Source organism: Peromyscus eremicus, chromosome 1 (assembly GCF_949786415.1).
Source record: "Peromyscus eremicus chromosome 1, PerEre_H2_v1, whole genome shotgun sequence".
Classification (NCBI taxonomy): Eukaryota; Metazoa; Chordata; class Mammalia; order Rodentia; family Cricetidae; genus Peromyscus; species Peromyscus eremicus.
Window position 1 is genome coordinate 64,351,339 of NC_081416.1, and position 26,791 is coordinate 64,378,129.

The following is a 26,791-nucleotide window of genomic DNA, read 5'->3' on the forward strand; positions in this document are numbered from 1 at the left end:
TAACTGTGATTAGCTATGATTGCAGTTTTATTATAAAGGATATGACTCAGGAGCTGTGAGATAGAAGAGAAGCACAAGGCCCTGGGTTGGGACGGAGCCTAATGCTTCTATGCCTTTTTTGGGCACCTGGCAACTGAACATATTTTCATGCCCAGAAGATGCCCAGCTTGCTGTTCTATTTCAATGGCAGTGTCCCTATGGAGACATATTCGAATAGGTCTTTGGCCAAGTGATTGAACTCAATCCTACTTCCCTGGGAGGTTATGGTGGAGTTGCAAGCTCTCACAGTGGGATATCCTGATCTATGGAGACAGTCCACATCCTGAACATTCTAACAAGAACTCAGGTGTGGTCAGAGGAGCAAAGTATGCTCCTGTTACTCATTAGGTCTCAGGAACCTCAGCAGTTCTGTGCCAGTACCTAGAGGGAAAAACTACATGTAGAAACATCCATTGATCATACCTCATGCCATGGCATCCATGGAGCTGCCCTTGGGAGACTGTACCTCTAGATGTGACCTTGAATATTAGAACCTTCTAACCAAATCCTGTGGCTTGCTTTCGTCTGATACAGTGATGCAATGAAGAATGAGCAATGGGCCAGGTTGATGGTCAGCAAGGCTCACAGGTTGTAACTTTTCCACTCCCTGCATGAGGATTTTGGGCCTCCGGATTAAGTCAGAATGTGAGTCTTCTTGCCTTGGGTAGCAGGAGTCCCTTGACTATCACATGATCATGATATAAATGAACCCCTTCTTCTTACAGCAGGTGTCTGGGAATTATAGAGTGGGGGGTTTTCCCCATTGGAATAAAACATTCTATCCCAGGAAAAGGACCACATGAGACTATTGTTGGTTTCTGAGAGTGGAACCATCAAGTTCAGGATTCTTCTAGACGGTGGGATGAACAAGGGTGTGGTGCCCGTTGAGAGGAGACCCTTCATCTGGTTAGCTGGGGTGAGTAGGAGCAAGGTTGTGAGACCGAGCTGCAGCTGGAGAGGGTCCAGGCCTCAAAGGAGGGACAGAGCCACAGAGGCCCCACTGGACACACAAAGTCCCTGCTGCCCTGCTGCCTTAGGCTGGTGGAGGGCAGCTCCTGACCCTCTCCTCTCTGATTGACAAGCTGATTGTAGTGGGGACTATGCAACAGAGTCCATCTGAGCAGTGCACAGGATACCATACTTTAGGAAAAATCCCTAAATACCTGTACATGGATGGAGGGGCTCCATTCCGTGGACCAATCAGAATTAGGCTTCTCCACTGGGACCTGTGCAGTATTACAGAGGGTGAGGAGGGTGGTGCTATCTCCTTGCATCCTTTGCTTTGTGTGTTCCTAACTTCAGCTCTGCTTAAGCTGGAGTACCTTGCCTTATAAAGGGGCCTTTTAGCTAAGGATGTTGTGTTGGAAGATCACACCTGACCCAGGAGGGGATTCTTCCTTGCTCTGAGAAGTAGAGGAACCTGGATACTCCATTGAGAATAACAGCTCCCAGTTCTCACTTCTGCTGCTAGCGTGGCTGAGAGGGACTTTGTGGGCACCCGGAGTGACAGCCTCATTAATCCTGGCATCACATGTATGGAGTCTTAGGGACCAGACTCTTGCTGACAACAGTCTGCTCAGGGATGTTATTTCTCCACCTGGGGAGCCAGGGCTGTCTTCCCCAGGACCGGAGTTCCTCCACATGTGGAGCTATGTGCATCTGTCACTCCTTATGGAGAGCCTTGACATCATCTCTGTTATCTCACGTCATTGCTGACATCACACTCTTGGGGTTCACCAGTGTCTGTTGTCCCTGGTCAGCTAGGTACTCTGGGAATCCCCAGAGGTGCAGGAGCCACAATGTATCCCCTTTACCTATCTCTGTTCACATATATCATCTGCAGTCGTGGTATAACGGCACCCTCTCCATGGAAAGGAGTAGCCACCTTGAACTAACTGCTAACAAGCAACTCCATTCAAGTCGGAATGCAGAAGCTCCTTGGTGGAGATGGGCAGGGTCAAGATAAGTGCAGTGCGGGAGGTGGTGATATCCCATCACCAGCTTCATGGATGTGGATGCACATCACAGGGAACTCTGGGATCTCTGTCTCAGCAGCAGGACGCTTAGGTTACAGTCACCCTGACAGCATGTCCTGGAGGTACGCTCATTGGCTGTGGGCAGGCTACGGTTTTCTGTTAGTCCACCAGGGCACTGTCCCCTCACTGCTCTGAGAACCAGACATTTCTGTGACTGGTAGTAAAGCAGGACAAAAAAACAAAGTCCTGCACCTGGGGTCAGGACACAACATTCCCTGTTGAAGTTGCATGTATGAATGGGGCAGTGGAGCCTCTGGGGATCAGACTACAGGACCCCAGGGTTCTTCAGTCACTGCAAACATCAGGTGGGGTGTCAGGTGACATGATACGCAGCAGATGTCAGACAGGTTGAAGAAATGGCTTTAAAAGTGTGAGAGGGCCCACCCCACAGGGCTACTCTATGCTGAAGAGCTAAGTAAGCCAAAAGTGAGCCAGAGCATCCCAAGGCCTTCATAACCATGTAGGATGCCCTCCTATAGTCTAATTACCAAGAGATGGCCAGACAGATGGTCTCCTCAGACCCATTAGTGTAACCCTAGAAACACAAAGCCAGTCTCTGATAAGAGTGGATCCAGAGTTCTGCCCATTCACCATGGTGGGTGCCAGTTTAACCATTAAAGATGTTTCCTGGCTCCAGAATCACATCTTCAGCCAACTCTCCATTTCAGAAGGGCTCGGAGCTTATTGCTGTTGGGTGGTTTGAAGGGACCCGGAATCCAGACACAGGTTTTAAGGTGCTGAAGAGTGAAGTACATGCATCCACTTCCACACAAAGTGAGGCCTCACTCATGAGGAGGCTGAGCATACACCCCTGGTGTTGCTGAGGGAACTGAACCTTTCTTCTGTTTATTGCTAAAATGCTTCTCTTGCAATTATTGATGACACGGGGACATTTCAAAGGTAATGGCCACACAAAGTGTAAAATCCATGAGGCTTTAGCTCAAAGGGCAATGAATGTCAACATCAATGATTCATTAGCATCTGAGAGTCATTTTAGAGATTATGGGTTTATAAATAATTAGCTATTTTCATGAAATTTAAACCATGTGTACTGAACATTTCACATCACTTCACTTTTCTAAGAAGGTCCAGATTGATGTGGTTCAAGTCTTGTTAGCGACTTATCAGCAAAGTTCTTTGTGGGAAGAAGAAGAAGAGGGCTACTAAGGTGTCAAGGGACGAGGTGCTGTTGTAGGCACCACCTTGCCAAGGCGGATTCCCTCGTACTCAGTTCTTGTCTTAAGAATCAGAGACAGCTGAAGTTCCGAGTCCTTGCCCAATGAGCATGACGTGTTGCCAGGCTGGTGCCTTTTGTCCCACTGAAAGGCCAGTGGTGGAGCAGTCCTTGTTGGGTTAGAGATGTATTTGGGTAGAACCACTGCAAGCATGTCTCTTAGAGCAGAGTTAGCCATCCTAGGCACAGTCTTTGTTCCTGGTTTCATGTTAACAGCATGGCTTTTGTTCTGACTTCATTTGACATTTGAAGAATATCATAACTACCAATTAATTGCATACAGCTTTAAAAAAAATAGGATCTCTGGACATGTGAGGAAGTATTGCGTTTGTTTGACTTTAAAAGGATCTGCCTGAAAGCATGTTCTTGGAGGAAGTTGGCTGAACTGCTTCAGAGAGAGAGGAGCAGTTCCCCAGGCACAACACATACGGATGTTTGACTGGAGAGGGAGAGGTGATTAGGAATCGCAGTTATTAAGGGAGAAGCAGGCTGGGCTACATCAGTGCGGTGTCAATTCTTCATGTGACATGTGATCACGCTCGCTCAGCTGAGAGCAAGCATCACTCTTCTTTGAGTACATACTGCTGAAGGGAAACCAAATGTCACTTTGTCCCCTTTGCATAATTGAGCCTTTTATTATGTCAGAGAAGGGACAGGTAAGTTGTTACTGCTGGGGAGGGGAGCTGAATGCTGAATTAAATGTCAAAGTACTTAGTTATGGCAGATGGAGGAGGAGGCAGGAGGAAGCCACCACTTAGACCCAGGCTTAAGTGGCCTCTGGAGGTGTCCTCCTGGGTGGGTAGAAGGAGGAATGCACAGCTCCCAGCTCCAGGTGTTTTATCAATCTCCATGAGGTAGACTAGAGTCCTGAAACAGTGCTAGGCCGGTAGGATCCACTGTGACATCTCAACTGTGATTTTGATTATCTTAGACTGAGTAGGGAGGCCAAAGGTCAGGGTAGCTGGTTTTTTGTTTTGTTTTGTTTTGTTTTGTTTAAAAAAGCCCCTGTAGTTTGTGGAAAAACTGGGACCCTGTCAAAGAAAGGCAAAGGAGGGTGGTTTCATGCCCTCACAAGATAGATCCTTTAGGCGGCCCCAGACCCCTGACGGCTTCCCTAGTTACTTGGAGACAGCCTGGGCTATATGTAAAGAGCGAGGACCCGTGACCACACTCTGAAAGGCTGGAGACAGAGTGTCCCAAAACTAACCGCTCGTCTGCTACTGCTGATGGCCACTCCTAGAATGAGGAAATCTGAGAAACAGCTAGAGATAGCTAGCTCCAACATGTCCAGGGCATGCCAAGAAGCAACAAGGACAAGCCCTGAGTTGCAATGTTGGAGCCCAGGTTGGCACACCTTGAAGAGCCATTCCTGTGGCCTCTCTGGGTACCATAGTGAGAAGGCATGTGAGCGGCACACAAGGCTTTGTCAACTCTTCCAACACCCTCTCTCCTCACCCCTGCCTACTCTCACCTCAGAAAGTAAGACACAGAGAAAGCAGCGCCTGAAAGGTGCTGAGGCATTGCCTTCAGGGGCCAGGCCCCAATTCCACACTGTACCTCTCCAGATCCCTGAGAAACATTCCTCCGGCAAGTGTCACTGCTGGGCCAACCTTTAATATGGGGGATGTGACAGTCAGCTTTATAGCTATGAACATTCTCAAGCACAGTGCTGCTGACAGTCATGTATCAGCTGCTCTTTGTCCCTATCCTGGGTGTCAGATACAATGTCCCTATTCCCTGTGAACTCACTCTGAAATAAATGGGGTGGAGGGAGGCATGGCCAAGGTGGTTGGGTTGGAAAGCATGTTCTTCTCACCCCCTTGATTAGACTCCACAAGCCTCATGGTCCTCTTCTTCACCTGCAACTGGGCCATAGAGGACCCATAGCCCTGTCCAGGTCAGTCCCCTGTAGAGATGAAGCCCCAGAGGGAGAACAGCAAAGGGGAACTGTCCATTGATGGCAAACCAGATCCAGTGAGCTCCAAGCTTCATCCAGAAGTCATGGGCAGAGCATGGAGGGCATAGTCCATAGAGCGAGAAGCCGCAAGTATGTTTGTCCAGGGTTCATGGAGGCAGCAGGCCAGACTCGATTTCCCACTTCAGTGGGCCGAGCAGCTGTGATTCTCCCACACCTCAGGACTTGCCGTTCAAAGGGCAACTTTATTACTAAAAAACCCTTTTCTAGAACAAAACACCACCACCAGATCTCTACACAAGGGGCTTCTCAGTGTAGGGATCCCGTATCAGACTTAAATAACTCCATTGCGCTAATTACATCCTCCGGGATCCAGAGACATTTTTCGAGAAGAGGGATATGGCTGCCATCCAGGAATTATCCGGCATGATTGGAGAAGAGGAGCTATCCATGTACTTAAAATGGGCATAAAATGAAACATAAAATTAATTTTGCATGTCATAGCCAGCTCCGTCTAGTTGAAACCAACTGGAACAAGTGGATGGGCAGATTTCCTCCTGGGAGCCCCATCTATTTACCTGTCACTGGCCCTGCAGTTCAATTCCACATGCTTCCCCCGGGCACGGGAACTGGTTCTCTGCAGCCTGGATGTAAATGTGTACTGTGTTAATTGTCACTCCTCCCCCTAGACGCTAATGCTCCATTAAGTCTCTAATTAGCTCCATTCCTCCGTGGCTTTAGAAGTTTGGTGGTGGCGAGATGGGAAGGAAGCAAGCGATGTTTCCTCCACCTTGAGGCATCACAGAGAGCCAGTCCCTCTCTGGGTGGGATGCACTGGTATGGCTCTCAGAGAACTCAGAATGGGCAACGAAGATTCATCTTTGTGAAAAGGAGGCCTGGGGTAATTTGGCCAAATAAGTGTAAATCTTGATATGTGAAGTCCCTTTCTTTAGTGGATGAGAGAGCTTGGGAGGTAGAGAGGAGACACCTGAGAACCCAGAGATGCTGACCTGGGCCTCCCAGCAGAAAGACTTTGAGATGCATGTCCCTAATGGTCCTTGCATCCCTGACTTCAGGGAAAGGAGCATAACTGTTGAAGGCAATGAGTCCAGGACCCTGCATTGCTTCATTCTGGTCTGTGGTGAGATTCAGGTGTCCCCTCTGGAGGCCACTCTAACCTGCGGAGCCCTGCCCTTTACCCTCTCCACTGGAGACCATGTGCCCAGTAGCTCTCTAATTTCTCAGCCTAAGGTCTAAGGAGCCTTCAATAGGGTATGAACTCATAACCCTCTACCATCTAACTTCTTGGACCACCTACATAGATACACCTGCCTAGATATACCTGTCTACACCCAGCATAGAAGCTGCCTGTCCAAGTCCAGGTGCCCACCTTTTCCAGATCAATTGATTTGCTTTGAGCCAAGTTTCCAGTTGATGGGAAATCTCTATGTGGCAGTCCAGGGTCCACAGCTGACAGTCTGTCATGACTAAACCTCAGCACTCTGGGACAGGATTCCTGCTCCTCTCAACCCAGAGGCAGAGGATTGTCTTCACTCATCTGATTTCAGCTTCTCATCCCTCCAGTTCTCTCATGCCCAAGCCCCTCTTCTGACCACAGTCTTACCTGAACTCAGTGTGTCACCCTCAGCCTTCGGGACAGCTAGGAGTTTCCTACAGACCGCCTACAGAGACCTATCTGTTCCACATTAGGAGAGCCTCTAGAGCCCTGTGGGGGACTGGGATGAGCTGAGGCTGCTGCATGTGCCTCTCCCCTGTCTCCACACTCCTCCCGCATTTCTGTTCTTGAGGATGGACCTGCAACTGTACTTCCTCCGCTTCTGGGGTCCTCTGCCCCTTCCCCCACATCCTGTTTCCCAGTAAATCTCATTCAAATACCGCTACATTTGTGTCATTAATTAAACATGCCAGTGCCTCCTCAGACCAGCAGATGGTATTTGGCTGGTCACTTCTCAGTGAGTGTTTCTCATCATTACCTCAATGGCAGGCCCTGTTGGGAGTGCCTGAGCCTTGGACCTGAAAACCAAGCAGAAGGTATTGGGAAGACAAGGACCCACCTCCACCATTGCCACCTCAGCTGCTGCCACCAAACTCCCCTGGAAGCTTAGCCCTCCCCCAGCGTGGGGATCATCTTGCATGGGGCTCCACAGACACAGTGCATGGGACACAGATGTAACTGCTACATGTTACCTGAGGGGTCTCCAGGGAAGGAGAAGAAAGAAACCAGTGTTCAGAGGACAGGGGCTATCTGTGGAGCCCAACTGTGTCCTGGGCCATGTATTGACCCCTTTTAACCATCTTCAGATGATGAAAGGCTTCAGAAAGCCGAACCAGAGCAGTCAGACTCTTGTGCATTCCCACCCACTGCGCATCCTCACCCAAGAAGATCAATCTGTAGGAAGGGGCCACAGCGGTCACCATGATCAGAGTCCTGGCACCAACATAGGTAAGAGTAAGAACCATGAGTTAGACAGAAGGCTGGAGGGACAGGTTCTCTTCTAGAAGGGAATACTTTGAAGAATGGGACCACGGTAAGACCCAGTGGTAGGTCCATGGGTCCACCTGTTGCAAAGACAGAAGCCAAGCTCACGCTGGAGGCAGATCTCCAAGGCTGTTTTCCAGCCCAGAGTGAGTCCTCTCTCTTCAGTCAGTTGTTCAGCTCGGGGTAGTAGCACAAGGCTAAAGTTTGATGCCAGGCCCTGAGTGCCTATGGGACCATGGGGTACAGTGACCTCCTGAGAGGATGGTGCCCCTCTGGCTCTCTGCTGAGGTAGAGCCAAAGGAACAGACCCTGTTCTCCTGGAGACAAAACAAACAGTTCAAGTCTTAAGGAAACAGACAAGAATGCAGAGAGCTAGCGAGACTTCTAGCGTTTCCCACTGAGGCCAAGTTCAGTCAAGCTTCAGGAAGAAAAGATAATCCAAGTACGAATGCAAATGGCTCCCCAGCCTCTGGGAGCTTCAGTTCAGCCTGCTTTTGCAGCTGCAGCAAGCTACCTAAAGTCCAGTCACATCTGGGAAAGGGTCTAGGCTGAATCTTGCTTCCATCGCTCACCTCTCTGTCTTGGATCTCAACAGTAACTGGACTACTGTCCTCTAGTCCCCCAAAAGCACAGCCCTGTGGGGCCTTCTAGGGACTAAGAAGCAGCTTGATGCGTGACCAGTTGCACAGCCCCTAGAGGAAACTCTATCCAGAAGGAAGGGTTATGGCTTCCATTAGGAGTTTATGTCCCTGCTGGCCACCCTGTCTGCGGAGCCCACTAAGGAGCCATACTGTGTATGACCTACAGTATGTGTAATTATACTTCACTTTGTACATAGTAAGACTTCTCATGCCCCAGCTTCTGTACTGTGCAGCATACAGCCTCCCTCCAAGCCTTTGTGAGGAGGTGAGAAAACCTAGCTTATTGAGCCTGCCACAGGGCTAAGCAGTATGAGGGCAAGGCCTTGGGTACAGACAGGGCACAGTGCTCCTTCTCTATGCTTTGATTTCCCCTAGAAGGGTGACACTCAGAAAAAAATAACAACAACAACAACAACAACAAAAAGCTTCTACTGCCCTTTCCTAATGACAATGATGGTAAAGTGAGGCCTTCCTGTGTTTCCTGGAAGGGCAAGAGCAGGTCCAGAGGCCAAGGTCAGGGTTCTTCCAAGTATCATGACCAAGCCATAGTAGCCAAAGTTTCTGGACACATAGCTAATAACTTGGTTGCTGACACCAACCTGAAGGTCCCCAGGGGTGATCTTCAAAGACCAGCTTCTGATGGTTGTGGAGTTCACAAGTCACTAGCTATTGCCAGACAAAGTGGCCCCTTCGATACCTTTCCTATTGGAGGGAAATGAGCTATGGACAAAGGTATTCCTGGACAGCCACACAAGGATCACCAAGGAGCCACCCTCCAGACTGCTCTATCCTGGATCCAGGCTACAGATGCCTCAGAGAAGCAGAGTCTGGACTGGAACATCATGGAAACAGCCCAGTCTAGACTCTGCAGCACCCAAGTCTCAGATTTATTTGCATCTGGAGCCTATCTATGACTCAGGACATCTCCCCATCTCAAGATCTTCATCTAAGTCCTTTTATCATGTGAGGCAACCTATTCGTGGGTTCTGGGATCTGACTGTGGATATTTTGAAGACTGTCATTCTGTCTACACCACTATGGAACCTGGCCTGGTCAAGATATCTAATGGGCCACCTTAGGTCATTAGGGTCCTAATCCAGCCAATTGTTAGCATATGGGAACCAGCCCTGGGCCCTCAGCACAGCTCATGGAACAAAGCTAACTGGCCTAAACATGGAGCAGATCCTTCTAGGCAAATACCTATATCTAGCCTTCTAGGGTGATATGTGAATAAGATGTTGAAGGCCCGGCAGTGTCTCCCTGTACCCTCCAGGTGACCAGGAGTCCTCTCTTGGACAGAGTTTTTATATGAATAGCCTGTCCTTTCCTGTAGCACAGAGAAGCATGGGGAAGAACTAGAGGCACTCAGAGGCTACTATGGGAAGCTGAGGCCAGGGAGGGGTACCTTGCCCAAGGTAAGTTTTAAGAGATGTCTGGATAGGAAACAGGCCTTGGTCAGGCTTACTTTGTAGTTTCCTGAGAACAGGGGATATACCATAGGACTGAAGGCCAACCTTGTAGAAGGGCTCTCTTTTTCTGTGTCTATCTCGGTTTCTCATTCTCTCAAGGTGTTTCAAGACAATACATGATTCCTTTCTTCAGTTTTAGGTGTCCATAGATGAAAGTATGAGGCCCTTGTAAAAGTGAGCAGGGTCAGCAAAAAGGGCTCAGTTGCTGGGTCAAGTGGTCCATGTGTCATCTTGGCTACATGGTACTTCTCGATGGATGTGCAGGGCGGAACGGGGAAGGCAGTGAACTAATCCCCTGGAGCTGAGGACACAGGTGCCCAGGTCTGAGATAAAATATCATTGAACTGAGTCAGGCAGTGTACTGAGCTGGGGGAGGGTATGGCTTTCTGTGGTCCTGGAAGGGTTCTTGGCATCTCTGAACCTGGGATCCTTGCTGGTGAAAGGGGATGAAAATAAAACCTGTTAACCAAATGAGAGAGTGTGAGAAGGAGCACTAAGTGTCCCCAAGGAAGGGCTCTGCCATCATTATTTTTGATGCCTCCAAGAATGTCTTCACAACCTGTAGAGCTTAGTCCCGAGGGGCATTCTGAGAGAGGGGTGTGGGCACTGCTCTACACCAAGTGTCTCTGAAAGTGACTGAGGCAAGTGTTCAACTTTCGCAGGTGTGTGGTCTGGACGGGTGATGACCGGGTTTTCTTCTTCAACCCGACCATGCAGCTGTCAGTCTGGGAGAAGCCAGTGGACCTGAAGAACCGTGGGGACCTCAAGAGGATCATCGAGGACCCACCCCACAAACGCAAGCTGGAGGCCTCAGCAAGTAATTAACAGGGGATGCGGTGGCACTATGGAAGGGCTGCGCTCTGTCTGGGGCAGGGGCAGGAACTGCTGGTCCCGGTTATGCCGGGAAGTGGTTATAATGGAGTCGTGTTAAGGACTGCAAACTTACAAATTCAGTTTTTGTGGCACTTCCCCACTGAAAACTTGACCCTTTCAAATGGTGGGTCTGGGCTCCTCGTTGTATCCCATGAGGCCATTAGTGCAGGGACAGTGCAAATGGCCACTAGCTGTCCTTGGACACTCATTTTGTGCACAGGTTGATCTGCACTGGAGAGAAGATGTGGGCAAATGAGAGTTTGTTTCCTTCAACCCTGTGGACCATTCTAACCCCTGGACTATGGAGGTCATTGCTATATATTAATCCAAGTCCACATATAGGGTGGGGCAAGGAGACTTCTGTCCTGTAGAAGGGGTTACTAGGCGAGGAGCTGGCTGCTTCTGACCAGCCTGTGAGTCCTATCTCACCAAGAGTGCTGGAGAGCACCCAACATCCCCTGAGAAGCTCCTTTTCAGGAAAGCAGATGCATATTTTATGAGTGGTACATGGGGAAGCCTTACTCTCTAAGTATATAGATTAACAAAGCATCATTCCAGCGGTGTGCTGGGAACTAAACATGTCTTACACATGCTAGATGAGTGTTCTGACGACTGAGCTGGCCTTTTTTTACTTACTGTTTGGAAACAGGGTCTCATTAAGTTGCCTGGGCTGTCCTTGAACTCACACTGTAACCCCCAAAGGCTTTGAACTTTCAGTCTCTCAGTCTCAGTTGTCCAAGTGGATGGAATTACAGGCCCACACCAGGCTGGCCATATCTTCTATTCTGAGAGTGGTTATACACTCTAGTAAGCCAGAGTGGTAGGCATGGGAGCCTGACTTTTTTAAGGAAGTTGCTTTGTTTAATCTTAGAAACTGTTCTACAGGACTTGTGATTTATTTTTATTTCATATTATCTAGAGCTGAACAAGAGGACACCAGCTTACACAGATTGTTAAATCAGAGCCATTTAGAAGGCTGCATATTAAACCCCTCTTAGCTCTCTTCACAGTCCTTAGGGGATGGAAGTGGTTACTCTCAGGAAGCTGGACTTAGTCCTAAGTGGACGAGAAACAACAATATAGCATGTCTATTTCATTCAAGCAGAACATTCTCCAGACGGTTTTTCCAGCTGATGATGGGAAAATAAATATGTCCTAGGTGTATATTTTACTGTGAAAAAAAAAAAAAAAACAAAGCCCAAAACAAAATTGTTAAAATGTTCCCGTGTTCAGGGACGAGGAGACTGGACTTGTGACTGTGTTTTTTCCTTTTGATGAAGTGACATCTGAATTAGAGGGAACATTTTCATCACCAGAGAGTCTTTCCAAGCCCTGCAGATCAGTGGCTCCTGGATCTCAGACTAGAGAAGGTGCACGGGTCAGAAAGAGTGGGAGGATTTCAGATCCTCCGAGAAGCAGTCGGCGCGGTTTTCCCTGGCAATGACTTCATTTGCTCCGTGGATGGGGATGATGCTTTCTGCACCTTTAAGAGCAACTTTCTTCCAGAAACCAGCATGCGCTCTTTTGATTTTGCCCCAAGGACTGACGGGAATGAGAAAGAAATGAAGTTACTAAGGGTTCAGTGCACAGTTCTTCTCCTACTTCCGTTGTTTGCACCAGATGGGGAGAGATGGGGAGGTCCCTCCGGAGCCTCTGCAGGGTCACCTGGGAAGGGGGCCAGGGGTAGAGGAAAGGAGCCTCAGTCACCCAGGTCACTTAGGTCAGTGCTCCATTTCATGCCACCAACAGGGATCACTCTTCCTAGGTTCAAATGCAAAGCTGAGTGTCAAGTCTAAAGGACACACCCAGGAAGGTCTGCGTAGCTTAAGGTGACATCAGAACCTAGGCCAGTACACCCTTGAGATGGGTAGACAGGCAATTGTGAGATGTGTGACCACAAGGACATTTTTACCTTTAAGAAAAGACCACAAGACAGCGGGCATTTTCCCACACGTTTCTAAAGGACAGGCAAATGGCCTCCATTTCAGTTTCTGGTCACCAGGTAGACTTGTACTTTGAGACCAGAACTTCTAACTCCATGAGACCTGGCAAGCATCTAGGGTGTTTCTGGAGATTAATTAATGAAAGAGGGGAGAACTGATAATCTCCAACCCACAACAGCCTCATGGCACCTTCCCATGGCACCGTTCTTCACAGGTGATGTGGCCTTGGTATAACAGGCCCAGGCAGGTTGTTCTCAGTGGTGACTTTTGTTTTATATTTTGTTCAGCTGTGATCCAGTCTGGATTAGAGTGTATTGATACATGTTTCTTTCTATTCTAAACAGAACATTTTAGCATTCTGGTTGATCTGTCAATCCCCACTGGTCTCCCAGAGGCAAATAAAATGAATGAACTTTGTACAATGTCAGCCACATTAACTGACATCAGGCAGTGTGTGTGTGTGTGTGTGTGTGTGTGTGTGTGTGTGTGTGTGTGTGTGTGTGTGAAGAGAGAGGGTATGAGTTTGGTGTGTAAGTATGGAAATGTTTATGTGTGTGAGCATGTGTGAGTGTGAGAGAAAAAGAGAATATGTGATGCATATGAGGAAATGTGTATGTGTGAATGTGCACTGAGTGCATATGAATTTGTGTAAATGTATATGAGCCTACATGTGTGTATATGTATGTGTGTATATGTATATTGTGTGAATATATGTGTGTATATGAATGTACATGTTTATGTGTATGTGAGTGTATATAACTGTTAATATATGAGTGTGTGTGCATATGAGTACACATGTATATATTTGTGTGTATGGGAATGTGTGTGTCTGAGTGTGTATGTTTAGGTATGTGTTTGTGTGTGAGTGTATATGAATATATGTGTGTGTGCATGAGTGTGCATATATGTATGTGAGTACATATGTGTATATATGTGAATAAATTTGTATATGAATATATGTGGTATGTGTGAATATGAGTGTGCATGTATATATGTTCATGTGTGTGTACATATGAGAGTGCATGTGTGTATGTTTGTTTAATGAATGTATGGTCTGAGTATGCATACATGTATGTATATGTGTGTGGTGTATGTGTATATGTGACTGTGAATGTATATGTGTATATGAATGTGTATGTGTATATGTGTTTATGTATATATGAGTGTGCACACGTGTGTTTGAGTGTGTGTATATAAGTATGTGTGTGAATGCATGTGTGTGTGTGTGGTGCGTACATTCATGATGTTAGCCAGGGGAGTAGAGCTCAGGATTACTTACTGAGCATGGCTCAAATGCTTATCCTTTGTCATTCAGCAGGGAAGGAGGCAATCGACCTTTTCATTCTCCTGGCCTTGCTGAGGTACTTCTTCAGTACCAGAGAAGATCCCAGTTACCCTCTAATTACCTTGTAATGCACCCAGATGTTCTATGCTCTGCAGTTTTGCTGCTGAACTACAGTGCAATGAGAAGTAGAGGCCCCGCCCACTCTAGAATTGTGCAAGCTCCTCCCATCAGAGGCACTCACATTTGTCTCTCCATCAGACTGTCCGTCAAGCCTGTCAGAGGTGCAGTTCTTCCTGTGCTGATCAGCAGCAGCAATGTCCACTCTTACTGGAAATGGGTAGGAATCTCTCTGCCATCTGGCTAGTGTACTGGCAGCTTTATGTCCTTGGAGCCCACCTGCTGTGTCCACAGAGTGCATCCTGTTCCTGAACTGGGAGGTCCTTTCATTGGGAAGTCTAGCAGAGTACAGCACTAAACATCAGAGTGCATTACATTAAATACCTGGCCATTGAGCACTTCCTCAGGGTAGAGGAGAGGCAGGAAGTCCGGCAGTGATCATTCCACTCTCTTCCTCCTGTTCTGTCTCCTCCCTGAAGAGACAGGAGGCCTGGGATGGGACAGAAGCAGCAGGCATCCTCTTGGCAGAGGATGGAGAGAAATGTTTAACAAGAAGTTCCTGTACCTGGCTCCTGAAATTCTCACAGCCCTGCAGGAGGGCACCACAGGATTTGGGCATGAATTGCTGATGTAATAAGCTGCCAAAAGTTGTCCTACACTGAAACAAAAGACCAGATTTCAGTACCAGAGTGCAGAAGTCCAATGTGAGTATCCTGCGTGCTAGCAAGGCCTGTCCTTTCTGAGGCTCTGAGGAGTATCTGTGTCCTCCTCCTTTCCATCCTTGGTGGCCTTCTGATTTCCTTGGTCCATTTCTCCATCTTCAAAGCAACTGGGAGCCATCTCTAGCCTTTCTGACATGGGCCCACCATCTTCTTTAGGTACTTTTCTTTATCCAGGGCTACTTACATAGTATAGGACAATCGCCATCACTAGATAACTACAAAGAAACTCTGAGTCTCCTCTCTGAGTGTCCTAACACATTCCCAGGCTTTAAGTGAGGTTGGTTATCGGGGACTATGGGGGTCCAGCCCCTTGATAGTCCCCTCCCAGGGTCTGGGAAGAATCTACAACCAGCTGATAATTAATCTTTGATGAGAAGAAATGAATCTATGTACACGAAACTCCTTAGTCCATACACTTTATTCTTCTGAGTCAGTTACAAGCTTATATTCTGCTCTCGTATTTAGCTCATTTCTAGCCTGATTTCTCTCTATACTTGTCTGCGGTCCCCTCTAGGTTCTATTTTATTCCTTCATCTAGTTCTGCCCCTTCTAGGTTCTCATCCATCTTGTTCCTTCCCATATCATCTCCTCTCCCATCTCCTTCTCTCTCCTCATCTCATTCTTCCTCATCTTGTTCTTCCCCATCTGACTCTTCCTCATCTTCCATCTCATTCCTCTAGTCCTCTCTTCTAGCCCTTCAATCTAGTTCTTCCCCTTCTCAGTTTGTTCCTCTCAAGTTCTTACCCATCTAGTTCTTCCATTCTCTTTTCTCTTCTCCGTCCCCCTGTGCCCTGGAAGTCCTGGTATATAAAGCCAGGCTTCCAGGGTCAAATGGAAGGGTGATAAGAATCACATAGGGAGGCAATAACCATTAATTATCATTTGCAACCCCAAAGGGAAGTGACCAATGGGGAAATGAATTAACTAAAGGCTGAATTCAGGTAATATCTAAGAAGAGGGCTCTTATGTGCTCAACTATAATCTTAAACGTGATTGGTAGAAAATGTTAAGAGTCTATAAGTTGCTAGGTCAATGGGAGAAAGTAAAACTGTCTTCTTTTTTTCTGTGGCTCATATCTGTCCAAGCTACCTGCCATTTTTCTGCAGGGTGGGGGAAAGTGTGCTCAGTCACTAGGCAACCTGTGTACAGCTGGATGCCTCTGGTGATAGTTAAAGGGAGATCTGGAACTGGAGGTAAGGTTTGGGAAAGGAGGAAGTAAGGCTTAATTAGCACATCCGCCAGGCCTTCTCAAACCGGTAGCCTGGATGGTTAAGTCTGTTCTTAGAGAATACAGAGGTATCTCTGATAAAGTACTCTCCTCCATCTGGGGATGGACCTGGCCGGATGCTGCCAATGGTGATAATTACAGGGAGGCTTGAACTGGGGTTCTGGCTGAGCAGAGCTGTCAGCACAGAAAGTTATCTAAATAGTCCTAGAAGTGGTTAGATAAGGAGTTAAAAGTCTATGAAGTTAATAAGACCGTAAGAAAGGAGGGTCTGAGCTGAATTGTGTAAAGCTATTACTTAACGTCCACCTGACCTAGGTGGTGTCTCCTTGTGGAATTTACCTTAAATCAGGAGACTTGCATGTGGACTGTTATTACTGCTAGTCCTTGAAAGTGGCCAAGGGAGATATCTGTTTCCAGAGAAAGCCTTTCCTGAGGCTGTTCTCCAAATACCTGGAATGTGTATGTCCAGAGAGTGATCAGTCCACACTGTTAACCCTTCTTAGGGAAAAGTCAATTGGGAAAACTATGAAGGCACACATGATTTTCATAATAGAAGACAGCTGATATATAACAAGCCAAGTAACACCAAAAACTCCTTGGGATTTGGCTTCCTCTGGAGGAATTCCCTGATTCCTCCAGGTAGTGACTTTGCCATAACCAGCTGAGTTCTTATGATATATTCCTGCGGCCTGCAGCAGTTGGTGACATTATTGGGAGGCATCTCTGCTTTCCATGATCTATGTTCCTACTTTACAGAGGAAGGGATGCAGAAAGGGGATCTTGCTGAACTCATGAGTCTATCATATGTGGTACCAGGAATTGAAGGCTGGTGGGTCTGACCTGAGGCTGAAGAAGAGCTTGCCTGGTCAGGTCTCACAGGAGAAATCAGGTGCAGGTAGGCATGGCTAACAATCCTTTATTCCCTACCAGGATGTAATAGAGACAAGCAAGAGCTCACTCAGTTTCAATTGCTGTGCAAATATTTTAGTCATTTATATTCAGGATAAGTGTGGATTCACAGTGACGTGCATTTCACTAGGGAGGATATAAAATCATCCTGAGGGTAAACACAGCTGCGGCTTGGTGAAAGGGCCACTTCCCGGGCATTATGTGGCCAGGACAGTATGCACTGGGTCTCCACATCACAAAGGGACCAGGTGGCCACTGAAAAGCAAATGCTGGAACCCTCCCAAAAATGTAAGGGTGTGCTTCATTAGCTCAAGAAGAATTGGGTAGTTGTGGAAGGTTCTGGCTACAGACTCCACCTGTTCAACTCTGTGTGAGGGCCTGAAGCTTACAGTGGAGTTGAGTTCTGAATGGTGTACCTTTTGTATCATCCAGGATTCGGACTGACGTTTGCACAGTGAAGGCGGCAGGTACCTTGTTTTCTAAGGTTCATTCCAATGGCTATATTGGTCAACCTCTGTATGTGATATCAGAGAAGAAGAAGGGAGAGGCCATGGTCTCTTGAGAGAGTCCCACATGGACTTTACCCAGAAGCTGAGGACAGAATGCAGGTAGTAGAGTTTAATATGGACTCCAGCTAGGAAAGGAACAAGTCAAGTCAAGAGACGCTAACGTCAGGGTGGGGGGCCTAGTATGTTGGCCTTAGCATCTTGGCCTCCGTCAGGCAAGGCTAATGAGAATTCAGGGCTGAGCCATGTTAGTTAGCTCCCATTCCTCTGTACAAGAAAGAACCTGTGTCCCTCTCTGTGTCTTCAGCCCCTGCCTGTTACATGGAACCACACAACCCTAATCAGTGTGGTTTCCCAGAACCTAGCTTTCACTCACTTCTCACCTAGCATAAGAAAGAAAGAGGGAAGAAGTGGGGAGGTGGGAGGGGAAGGGAAGGAGGAGGGGACTTGGTTCTTCTCTAAACCAATCAGTTTTGTTTTTTAATTGAGGTTAATATAGCCCAGGCTTGACATTGACATTGCCTTCGATAGTGAGCACATGCAGGTCAGGAAGCCATGTGCCTTCTAAGGGTGTGGCAACCAAGCACACTGAACATCGGGGCCAGTGGCCTTGATGGCCCCTGAGATAGAGCTGATGGCACGGGATGTCACATATGGGGGTACAAGCATATGGAATGTTGCAGGCCCTGAGGCAAGAGGAGCAGACCAACTTGGGAGACCTAGCTACCCATTTCTGGGCTAAGGAAAGGAAGGCTGGAAGGTTCACTGTGGCATTAAAGCATAGGATATGGATAGCACACTTAATGAAGCCCTTGGCAATGATCTTGGAGATGCATCTTCTATGATCTCTACCAAAATGCTGAGCTTCCTTCTTGAATTTCAGCAGGAAACCTAGGTCACCCAAACAAAACATCCCATGGAATCCACCTCCTGGATGGGCAGCCTGCAGCATCGGCTCCCACTTAGCCCATGCTCTTTCTTAGCAAGAGCTTCTTTGTCATTGCACTGGTCACCAAGAAGACGGTGCTAGTACCTGTGGGTGCCTGGCTAGACCTGCAGGTGGAGCTGCTGTGCAGTGGGCTTAGTCTGTGTCCTTCTCCCTGGCCTTTGTCCCTGCTGCAAAGCTAGCTTCCCACTCTGCTGGCAGCAGTCTCACTCCATTATGGTTTCTGTTACCAAAGATTCATTACTTTCCCTGGAGAGACACAAGGAAAGTGTAGTTGTATCAGATAAGGTACTAGGAGACAAAAGAAAGGACTGTCCAAGCCAGCTTGATGAGTCAATGTATATACTGTGGTTGCTTACCTAGGCAACTCAACCATACAGTAGCCAGTCCCCTGGGCAACTTAGGCACAGCTGCACTATTGAAGAGTCCCATTCCAGTCAGTTGCTTATCTCTTATGTAATCTCAGGAAGGAAGGACCTCATACAGAGCTTATAAAGGTCTCAGGAGGATCCCGTGAGTGTTATAAGGCTCTCTTTCCACAAAGAAATTTGAATGGGCCCAGGCTCACGAGCATGCTCACAACTACTCTTTTTCAAGATAGTGGTGGGCACGTCCGACATGGGGAGAATGTGGAGGGCATGTCCAACATGGAGGGAACTTCTCCCCCTTTCCTCTGGTTCTCCATTTTTTCCACACCTTCTTCTATTATGTTCCCTGATGTCTCTGAAGCCTTGGAAAGGGAACACACACACACACACACACACACACACACACATTGTTGTTGTTTTTTTACTCTTTTGGGGGGCCTGCCACTCAGCTCCCAAATAAATCACACACAAAGGCTTGTTATTAATTATGAATGCCTGGCCTTAGCTTGGCTTGTTTCTTGCCAGTTTTCCTTAACTTTAAACTATCCCATCTTTCTTTTGCCTCTGGGCTTTTCCCATTCTCTTACTTCTGTAACTCTTACTCTTACTCTGTAGCTTGCTATGTAGTTAGTGGCTGGACCCTGGAGTCCTCCTTCTTCTCTTACTTCTTCTTTTTTCTTCCTCCCAGATTTCTCCTTCTATTTGTCCTCTCTGCCTGCCAGCCCTGCCTATTCCTCTCTCCTGCCTTGCTATTGGCTGTTCAGCTCTTTATTAGACCATCAGGTATTTTAGACAGGCACAGTAACACAGCTTCACAGAGTTAAACAAATGCAACATAAACAAAAGTAGCACACTTTAAAATAATATTCTACAACATTTCTTCCTTTTCATCTAAACAAAAAATGAAAGGTTTTAATTTTAACATAATAAGACCATATACAATAAGAACAATTATCAAGTAAAGATTACATTCACAGTATAATGAATTCCAGTTCATTTGTGTCTGGCAGTTAAAAGAAAATACTCCATTTTCTATCCTATATTAGTGAATCTAACATTTTACACCTAATTTACTTTCTATCATAGCTAAAGAAAACTGCAACTATAATGATCTAGTCTTCAACTCCATCAATGACCAACGAGGATGTAATATTATCTAACAACAGAGACATTTGGCTGTCTGGACAGGCAACCAAAGATCCTCTGCAATGTTTGGGCATCTGTCTTCAGCCTACAGACCTAGAGTATCTGGCAGACTTTCCTATGAAACAGGAATTTTGGACTGTCTTGCCTTGTTTTGTCATAGTTTATCAGTCACTTTCCTCTGTGTCCTCCAGAATATCTGGCAGACACTTCTGTGAAATAGGAATTTTGAAAGACTGCCCTGCCTTGTTTTGGCAAAGTTTAATAATTCTTTTTCCTGTGTGTCCTGCATGTCCAGTCTGCATAGCACATTGCCAGAAGTAAAAGGCAAGAACAGTTTCTTTGCCCAGTGGCTAACCTTGCCACAACAAAAGCAAACTCCATAAGGAGTTTCTTCAATGCCCATCATCTACTCTGAAGTAAATTGGTGCTGCCAGGAGCAGATGTATCTCATTGTCATGAAAAACTTTAAATTAACAAAACATTTTAAATGCCATATTCTATATATCTTTGAAGTATTTGAAGACCATCTATCTAAATTATATCTATTTAACCTAGAAAACATATATCTACAAATTTGATTGTTATAAATGACTAAATACTGACTTATGTTTCTTGATTGTTCTATATAGTTTATAATAAATAGCTTTCAAAAACTAGAACTTTACCTTATATTTTTAAGTAAACTGCATAAGTACAATACCTTAAACAAGAGTAGAAACATATATACAGTATATGGTAACAAAAACAACCTTAAATTTGTATCAATATACATAAGCCCTTTAAACAAGAGTAGAAACATATATACAGTGTGACAAAAATAACTTTAAATTTATATCAACATACAAAAATCCTTTAAGCAGAAATAGAAATATGTATTTCTCTCTATTCTCTCTCTCTCTCTCTCTCTCTCTCTCTCTCTCTCTCTCTCTCTCATTTTGTTGTAACAAAATTACCTTAAATTTGTATTGATATACAAAAGTCCTTACAAATATAAAATACTTGAGATCAATATTTGTCCCTTAGTTTATAGTAGATTCAATAATCTATCCTTTTATTTAAAGTAGATTCAACAATCTACCCTTTTATCTTATCATTCCCATATCCCCTAAATGATAACAAATATCCATAGCCCACCAAATAACCAAAAGCCTCTTGGGAATGTGAATGTTGTATTCTCCACACTGCTTCCTGCTATCTGTGGATGAAGTATCTTTAGGGTCCCAGAGAGAAAATTTTGAGATAATGGCCAAGTCCTGGGAAGACCAGCTATAAACTTTGCAGATAGATATCACCTGTTAAGGTTCAGGAGGTTTCCCCTGATCAAACCAGATCCATATTAACCCTGAAGGAATCTGCAGCTTCTCATCTCCTACGGAAACAAAACCTGAAGCATTTTTTATTTCCATTTGAAAAATACATTTTTTGACTTCTTTTTTAAAGTTAAGATGGCCCTAAAGTATCTAGGTTGGTTCAGTTTTGCAGTCCTGCTCACAAGCCTGTGTCTGCCAGAAGCTATTTGCTTGTTAGCATTCAAAAAATTCAGAATCAAGAAAAATTATACAAGATCCAGACTCCCTGTGTATTTCCCATCTTATGTGGCTTTTTTCTTTTACTCTCTCTTTAAAGACTTTATTTTATAAACTGTTCATTTTTTCTATGAATATTCCCTTTTTTTCTTATGCCTATGCACATTATTAAACATACCGTAACCTGTTTAGAGTTTTTCCATCTGGATCTCTTTTACTGCAAATCTTTTAGCCTTTTTGATCATGTGAACAAACTTTAAACTGCTTAGCGATGTGGACCTCTGCCCTAGGCTTTGGTGGCTGGTTCCGCCCACTTCTCCAGTCTGGAAAGCCAAGCTGAAAGCTCACAAGCCCAGTCAGAGATTCATGGTGAGAACTGCATTCAACCTAGAGCACCTAAAATGCCGATGCTTGCACTGTGGCAGGCATTCTTATTTAGTTTTTTGTTCCTACTTAATGTACTAACTACTCAAGGACTCACAGACTGGCAGAAACTGTCAGGCAGAAACTCTTAAAGGAGCCATATCCCCTCTCGCTTTATTTTTCTTTTCAACTTTCTCAGGCCCTAGGATATTCAAGTTCCATCTTGGTATGCCAAAATGTTGTTGTTTTACTCTTTTGGGGGGCCTGCCAAATAAATCACACATGGAAGCTTATTATTCTTACTTATAAATGCCTTGCCTTAGATTAGCATTTCCTTGACTTTAAATTAGCCTCATCTATCTTTTGCCTCTGGGCTTTTCCCATTCTCTTACTTCTGTAAATCTTACTCTTACTCCATGGCTTGCTGTGTAGCTGGATGGCTGGCCCCTGGAGTCCTCCTCCTTCTCTGGCTACTTCCCTCATTCCTTGATCTTTTTTCCTCCCAGATTTCTCCTTCTATATATTCTCTCTGCCTGCCAGCCCCACCTATCCTTTCTCTTGCCTTGCCATTGGCCATTCAGTTCTTTATTAGACCATCAGGTGTTTTAGACAGGCACAGTAACACAGCTTCACAGAGTTAAACAAATGCAACATAAACAAAAGTAGCACACCTTAAAATAATATTCTACAACACACACACCACACACCACACACACACACACACACACACACACACAGATTTTCTTCCACTTAGGGCTGAGCATTAGGCCACTAAGCCACATCAGCAGAATAGACACTTTCCAACAATTTCAGTCATCATTAATGAAACCTCTGCAATAACTGCTGCCCACTGTCAAAACAAGGCTCCTTGGACTGTGAGCTGACAGCAACAGTAATCTACATATATAAGCAAAAATATTTGGAGGAATTTGACAGGCAGATCACACCCATTTAACATAACAATAGCAGAATCCTCCTCTCCAAGGTCTGTAATTTCCCCAGTCTCGAGCATTTTTTTCCCCTGAATTATAGTACCAAACACAGGTTCTTCCTGTAGACCAGGCCTTAACTTTAACCAGAAAATAGTTGGTTGTTCCCATAACAGTCACACCACTGTTGTACTTATGGACATAGCTTACCTGGAATGTTGATAGGGAAGAGTAATTGACTCTTCCTCTACAAGCTGTGACTATCTGGAACTTAGATACAAATCACACCCCAAGGATCTCACTTGAATGCACATCTGCCTCACCTACCACTATTTAATTCCATTATTCCCTATGAAGTTTCAACCACAGACTGAACCTGATGCACTCTTACATAGTCAGAGTAATCTCTCCACTTCCAGAAAGAAACATTGTCTCAGAGATACAAACATTTAATGCTGGCTGATAAACCACATTCTGTGAATTCTATAACTGAACATGTGTTTGCTTATGTCAATATATACCCACAGTTTCACAAGAATTTCTATTGTGTGATTTCATATTATTGGAATTGCTATATCATCAGGTGCATGCATCTTAAATTTTTAATATTGTGAAATCTTCCTCTGAAGGGATCAATCAATCAATACACACTCCCACTGATGTGCTCTGTACCAGCATTGTACATCACCAGAACTTAATGCAAAGCCATTCTTTATTTCAGTTGGCATTTCTTTAATTTTGAGTGATTCTCAGGGGTTTGTTGGCCATTTGTTTTGTGTTCCTGGGAATACATTCATGTTTGTCTTTCTTGTTGAATTATAGGGACTTCTGTAAATTGAGGGATTAATGTGTTTGACTATAATATCTTTGCAGTATTTTTCCTGAGCTCTGATCTTTTCCATAAAACAGTTTGTTCATGATTTTTTTTATTCTGAGGAAATATATATAGCATGCAGCTTACCAGTTAGCCATCTTAAAATGTACATTTAGTGGCATTAAGTTTATTTACAATGTTGTATACCATCACCACTAGTTACTCCTAGAGTTTTTCCATCTTCCCAAACAGAACTCTATCAGGGTTTGGCAATAGCTCCCTGTGTCTCCTCCCCTTGGCTCCTGGAACCCTTCCACAAAGCCCAGAAAAAGGTATCAGACCCTTTGAAGCTGGATTACAGGCTTTTGTGAGCCATGCTATATGGATGCTGGGAACCAAACTCCTGTCCTATATGAGTGGTTTGCATGCTTAACCACCAAGCCGTCTCCCCAGCCCCTACATTGGCAATATTGCTGGTGTCATGTTTAAGACACCATTGTGAGGTCTAGTATCTGAAACTTCCTTTAGCTTTGCTACTAAATGGCTTCCTGCATTCTCAGGTGTTTAGTCCATGTCTGACCCATAGAGTGAAGTCAGCCTATGTGCTTCTTTCAGCCTAGTCTCTTAAGTTCTTTCCTGTTTCTCTGTGTGCTTTGTAAACTGGTTCAACTTTGGCATTCTGGGCACTTTCAGGTGGAAAATCCATAAATATTTTCCCCTACCTTTTGGGAATTACTGACCTGGCTTGCTGCTGGCTGGCTCAAACCACCTCGGACTTTTCTTCTGAACCTCAAGTAGTATGTTATTTTCTTTGTACATGATCACAGCTGTTTCTGCTCCACCATCCTTGAAGACAGTGGAAGATGGCAACCTCTCCCTATCCCAGCACTGCCCTCATGAGTGGCAGGGCTCGCAGGTTCACAGTAGTGAAGAAGATGATTGCACTCATTGGCAATGGCAGAGACCAACCCAATAGATCTACTTTGTGTGACTTTCTATTTGGTATTGTACTTTTAAAGTCAGTCAAATGTGCAAATATTTTCCTGTGTGATTTATGAATTTTTTTTATCTGGACAAAAATGGTCTACTCGTGTTGAGATTGTTCAAAATAACCAAAAGGCCTCCAAAACAATAACCAACATTACACATATTTATCCTAGTATCTGAATCATTATTGGATAGCCTTTGCATTTGAGGTTATCACTCATCATGGCCTCTCTGGAGTATGCTGGGGTGAAAGGGTGTAGCTGCCCCAATCTGCCATGATGACCTGCCACTACATGTCTCTTCATCCCTAAGCAAGTCTACAGCAAAGACAAGTAGATACAAACTGGTCAGTTACTTCTCACAGCCAAACTAGAATTATACCTTTGAACACAGAAGCAGGAGAAGTACTTAGAAGACATGTGTAGTCTCATGGATGAGCTGGAAGCCTCTGGAATCTGGCCCTCTCATCCCACTAATAGCTACACATCCCACATTGAGAGCAGAATTACATATGAATAGACAGACTGATGAAGCATGGTTAACTGAGGCACTCCTAGGATCCCACATTGAGAGCAGAATTACATATGAATAGACAGACTGGTGAAGCATGGTTAACTGAGGCACTCCTAGGATCCTAAATGCAGGGCAGAAAAAAAAGTGTAGAGTTTGATTTTTTATTTATTTTTGATCGATAAACATTTTATATATGAGTATAATGTATTTTGATGAAGTCCAATTCCTCATTCCTTTCTCCCCAATCCCACCCCTACCACTACCTTCCCTCACAATTACATGGTTCTCTTTTCAAATCAAAACAACCCATGGAGTCTACTGGTATTGCCAGTGTGTTCATGGGTGTAGGGCCATCTACTAGAACATGGATAGCCTCTCAGGGGACACATCTCTGAAGAAAATTGACTCTCCCTCTCTCAAGCAGCTATCAGTTGCCAATAACTCCTCAGCTAGGGGATGGTATTTCCCAATACCCCCCCCCCACTCCATGATGGTGTTTTGTCTGACTTGATCTTGTACCTATCTTGTGTGTATGATCACAGCCCCTGTTAGCTCATATGAGCAACTGGCCCAGTTTGTTCAGAAAACAGTTTCACTTTAGTCACCCACCACCTCTGGTCTTTGAAATCTTTCCAAACACAGCTCCTTTCCATGGGGATTTGAGAGCTTTGGATGTTTAATATTGTGTTCCATTTGGGGCTCAATGCTCCATGATCTCTTATTCTCTGCATTTTGGCCAGTGGTGGATCTTTGTGTTAATTACCATCTACTGGAAAAGGAAGCTTTTCTATGTGTGTGGAGAGATGTGTTATTCCACTGGAATAACAATAAGTCTTGAGTCATTTGAATATTATGCCCATTTGGAAAAATAATAGTAATAGGTTCTCCCCTAGGTCCTAGGACCTAATTAATCTTGGGTTCTTTGCCCTATTAATGGTACCAGGAACCTATTCTGTCTTGTGGAGTGAGCCTTAAATCCAATTTGAAAGTGGTTGGTTGCATCTATGATATTCATGCCATTATTGCACCAATGGGCTATCTTGCTAGGCTGGTCATTATTGCATATGGAAGGGTTCATAGCAGGATAAGAGTATTGATTACTTTTCTCTCCTCGTAATGTGCATAGCAACTTCGGCACTATGAAAGATAGCCCTAGTAGAGATGAAGCTTCCAGGTCAGTACCTAATGGTAAATGTAGTATTTTAAAAGAAAAGCTAGGGAGGGGGGAGTAAGAAGACCAGGAGTTGAAAGACAGCCTTGGCTACATAAAATCTTATCTCAATAGGAGAGAGAGAGAGAGAGAGAGAAAGAGAGAGAGAGAGAGAGAGAGAGAACAGGGACACTAGGCCTTCCAGGAAGAACAAGGCAATACACAGCAACTGATGGGAGGCTGTGACCCAGGCAGAAGTGTGGGGACATAGAGGCACACTCTGCAGAGCTGACTCCACCCTTTCTCCACTGTCAACAGTGTGCCTGGCTTACAGAGATGGTGAATCTGAGAGTATACAGACACAGAGGGGGACACAAGCAAGACTACTTATTTTCCTGGGATCACAGTCCATGCAATGGGTCAGAACTGATGAGGCTCTAGAACCATCTTTCACTCATTTTTGCTCTCTTGCAGCCATACAGGAGACCTTAGGGCACCAACACACATTTGCCATTTTGTCATTTCATGCAGTAATTCCAGGGCTGCACCATGCAGCTTAAATACAGCAATGCGTCTTTCAGATGGTTGGGCTTTGGAAGCAGGCAGTCTGTGGTGAAGATCATATAGTATGC

General features: G+C 45.3%; 1 protein-coding gene across 1 annotated transcript in view; it reads left to right on the plus strand.

The window, feature by feature from the left end:
• Positions 1–26,791, plus strand: part of Tcerg1l (transcription elongation regulator 1 like) — a 194,801-nt gene that overhangs the window by 124,980 nt on the left and 43,030 nt on the right. The window contains exon 7 of the mRNA XM_059250417.1: positions 10,497–10,651. Coding sequence (XP_059106400.1) covers positions 10,497–10,651 — 155 coding nt within the window. The remainder of the gene's footprint in view (positions 1–10,496; positions 10,652–26,791) is intronic.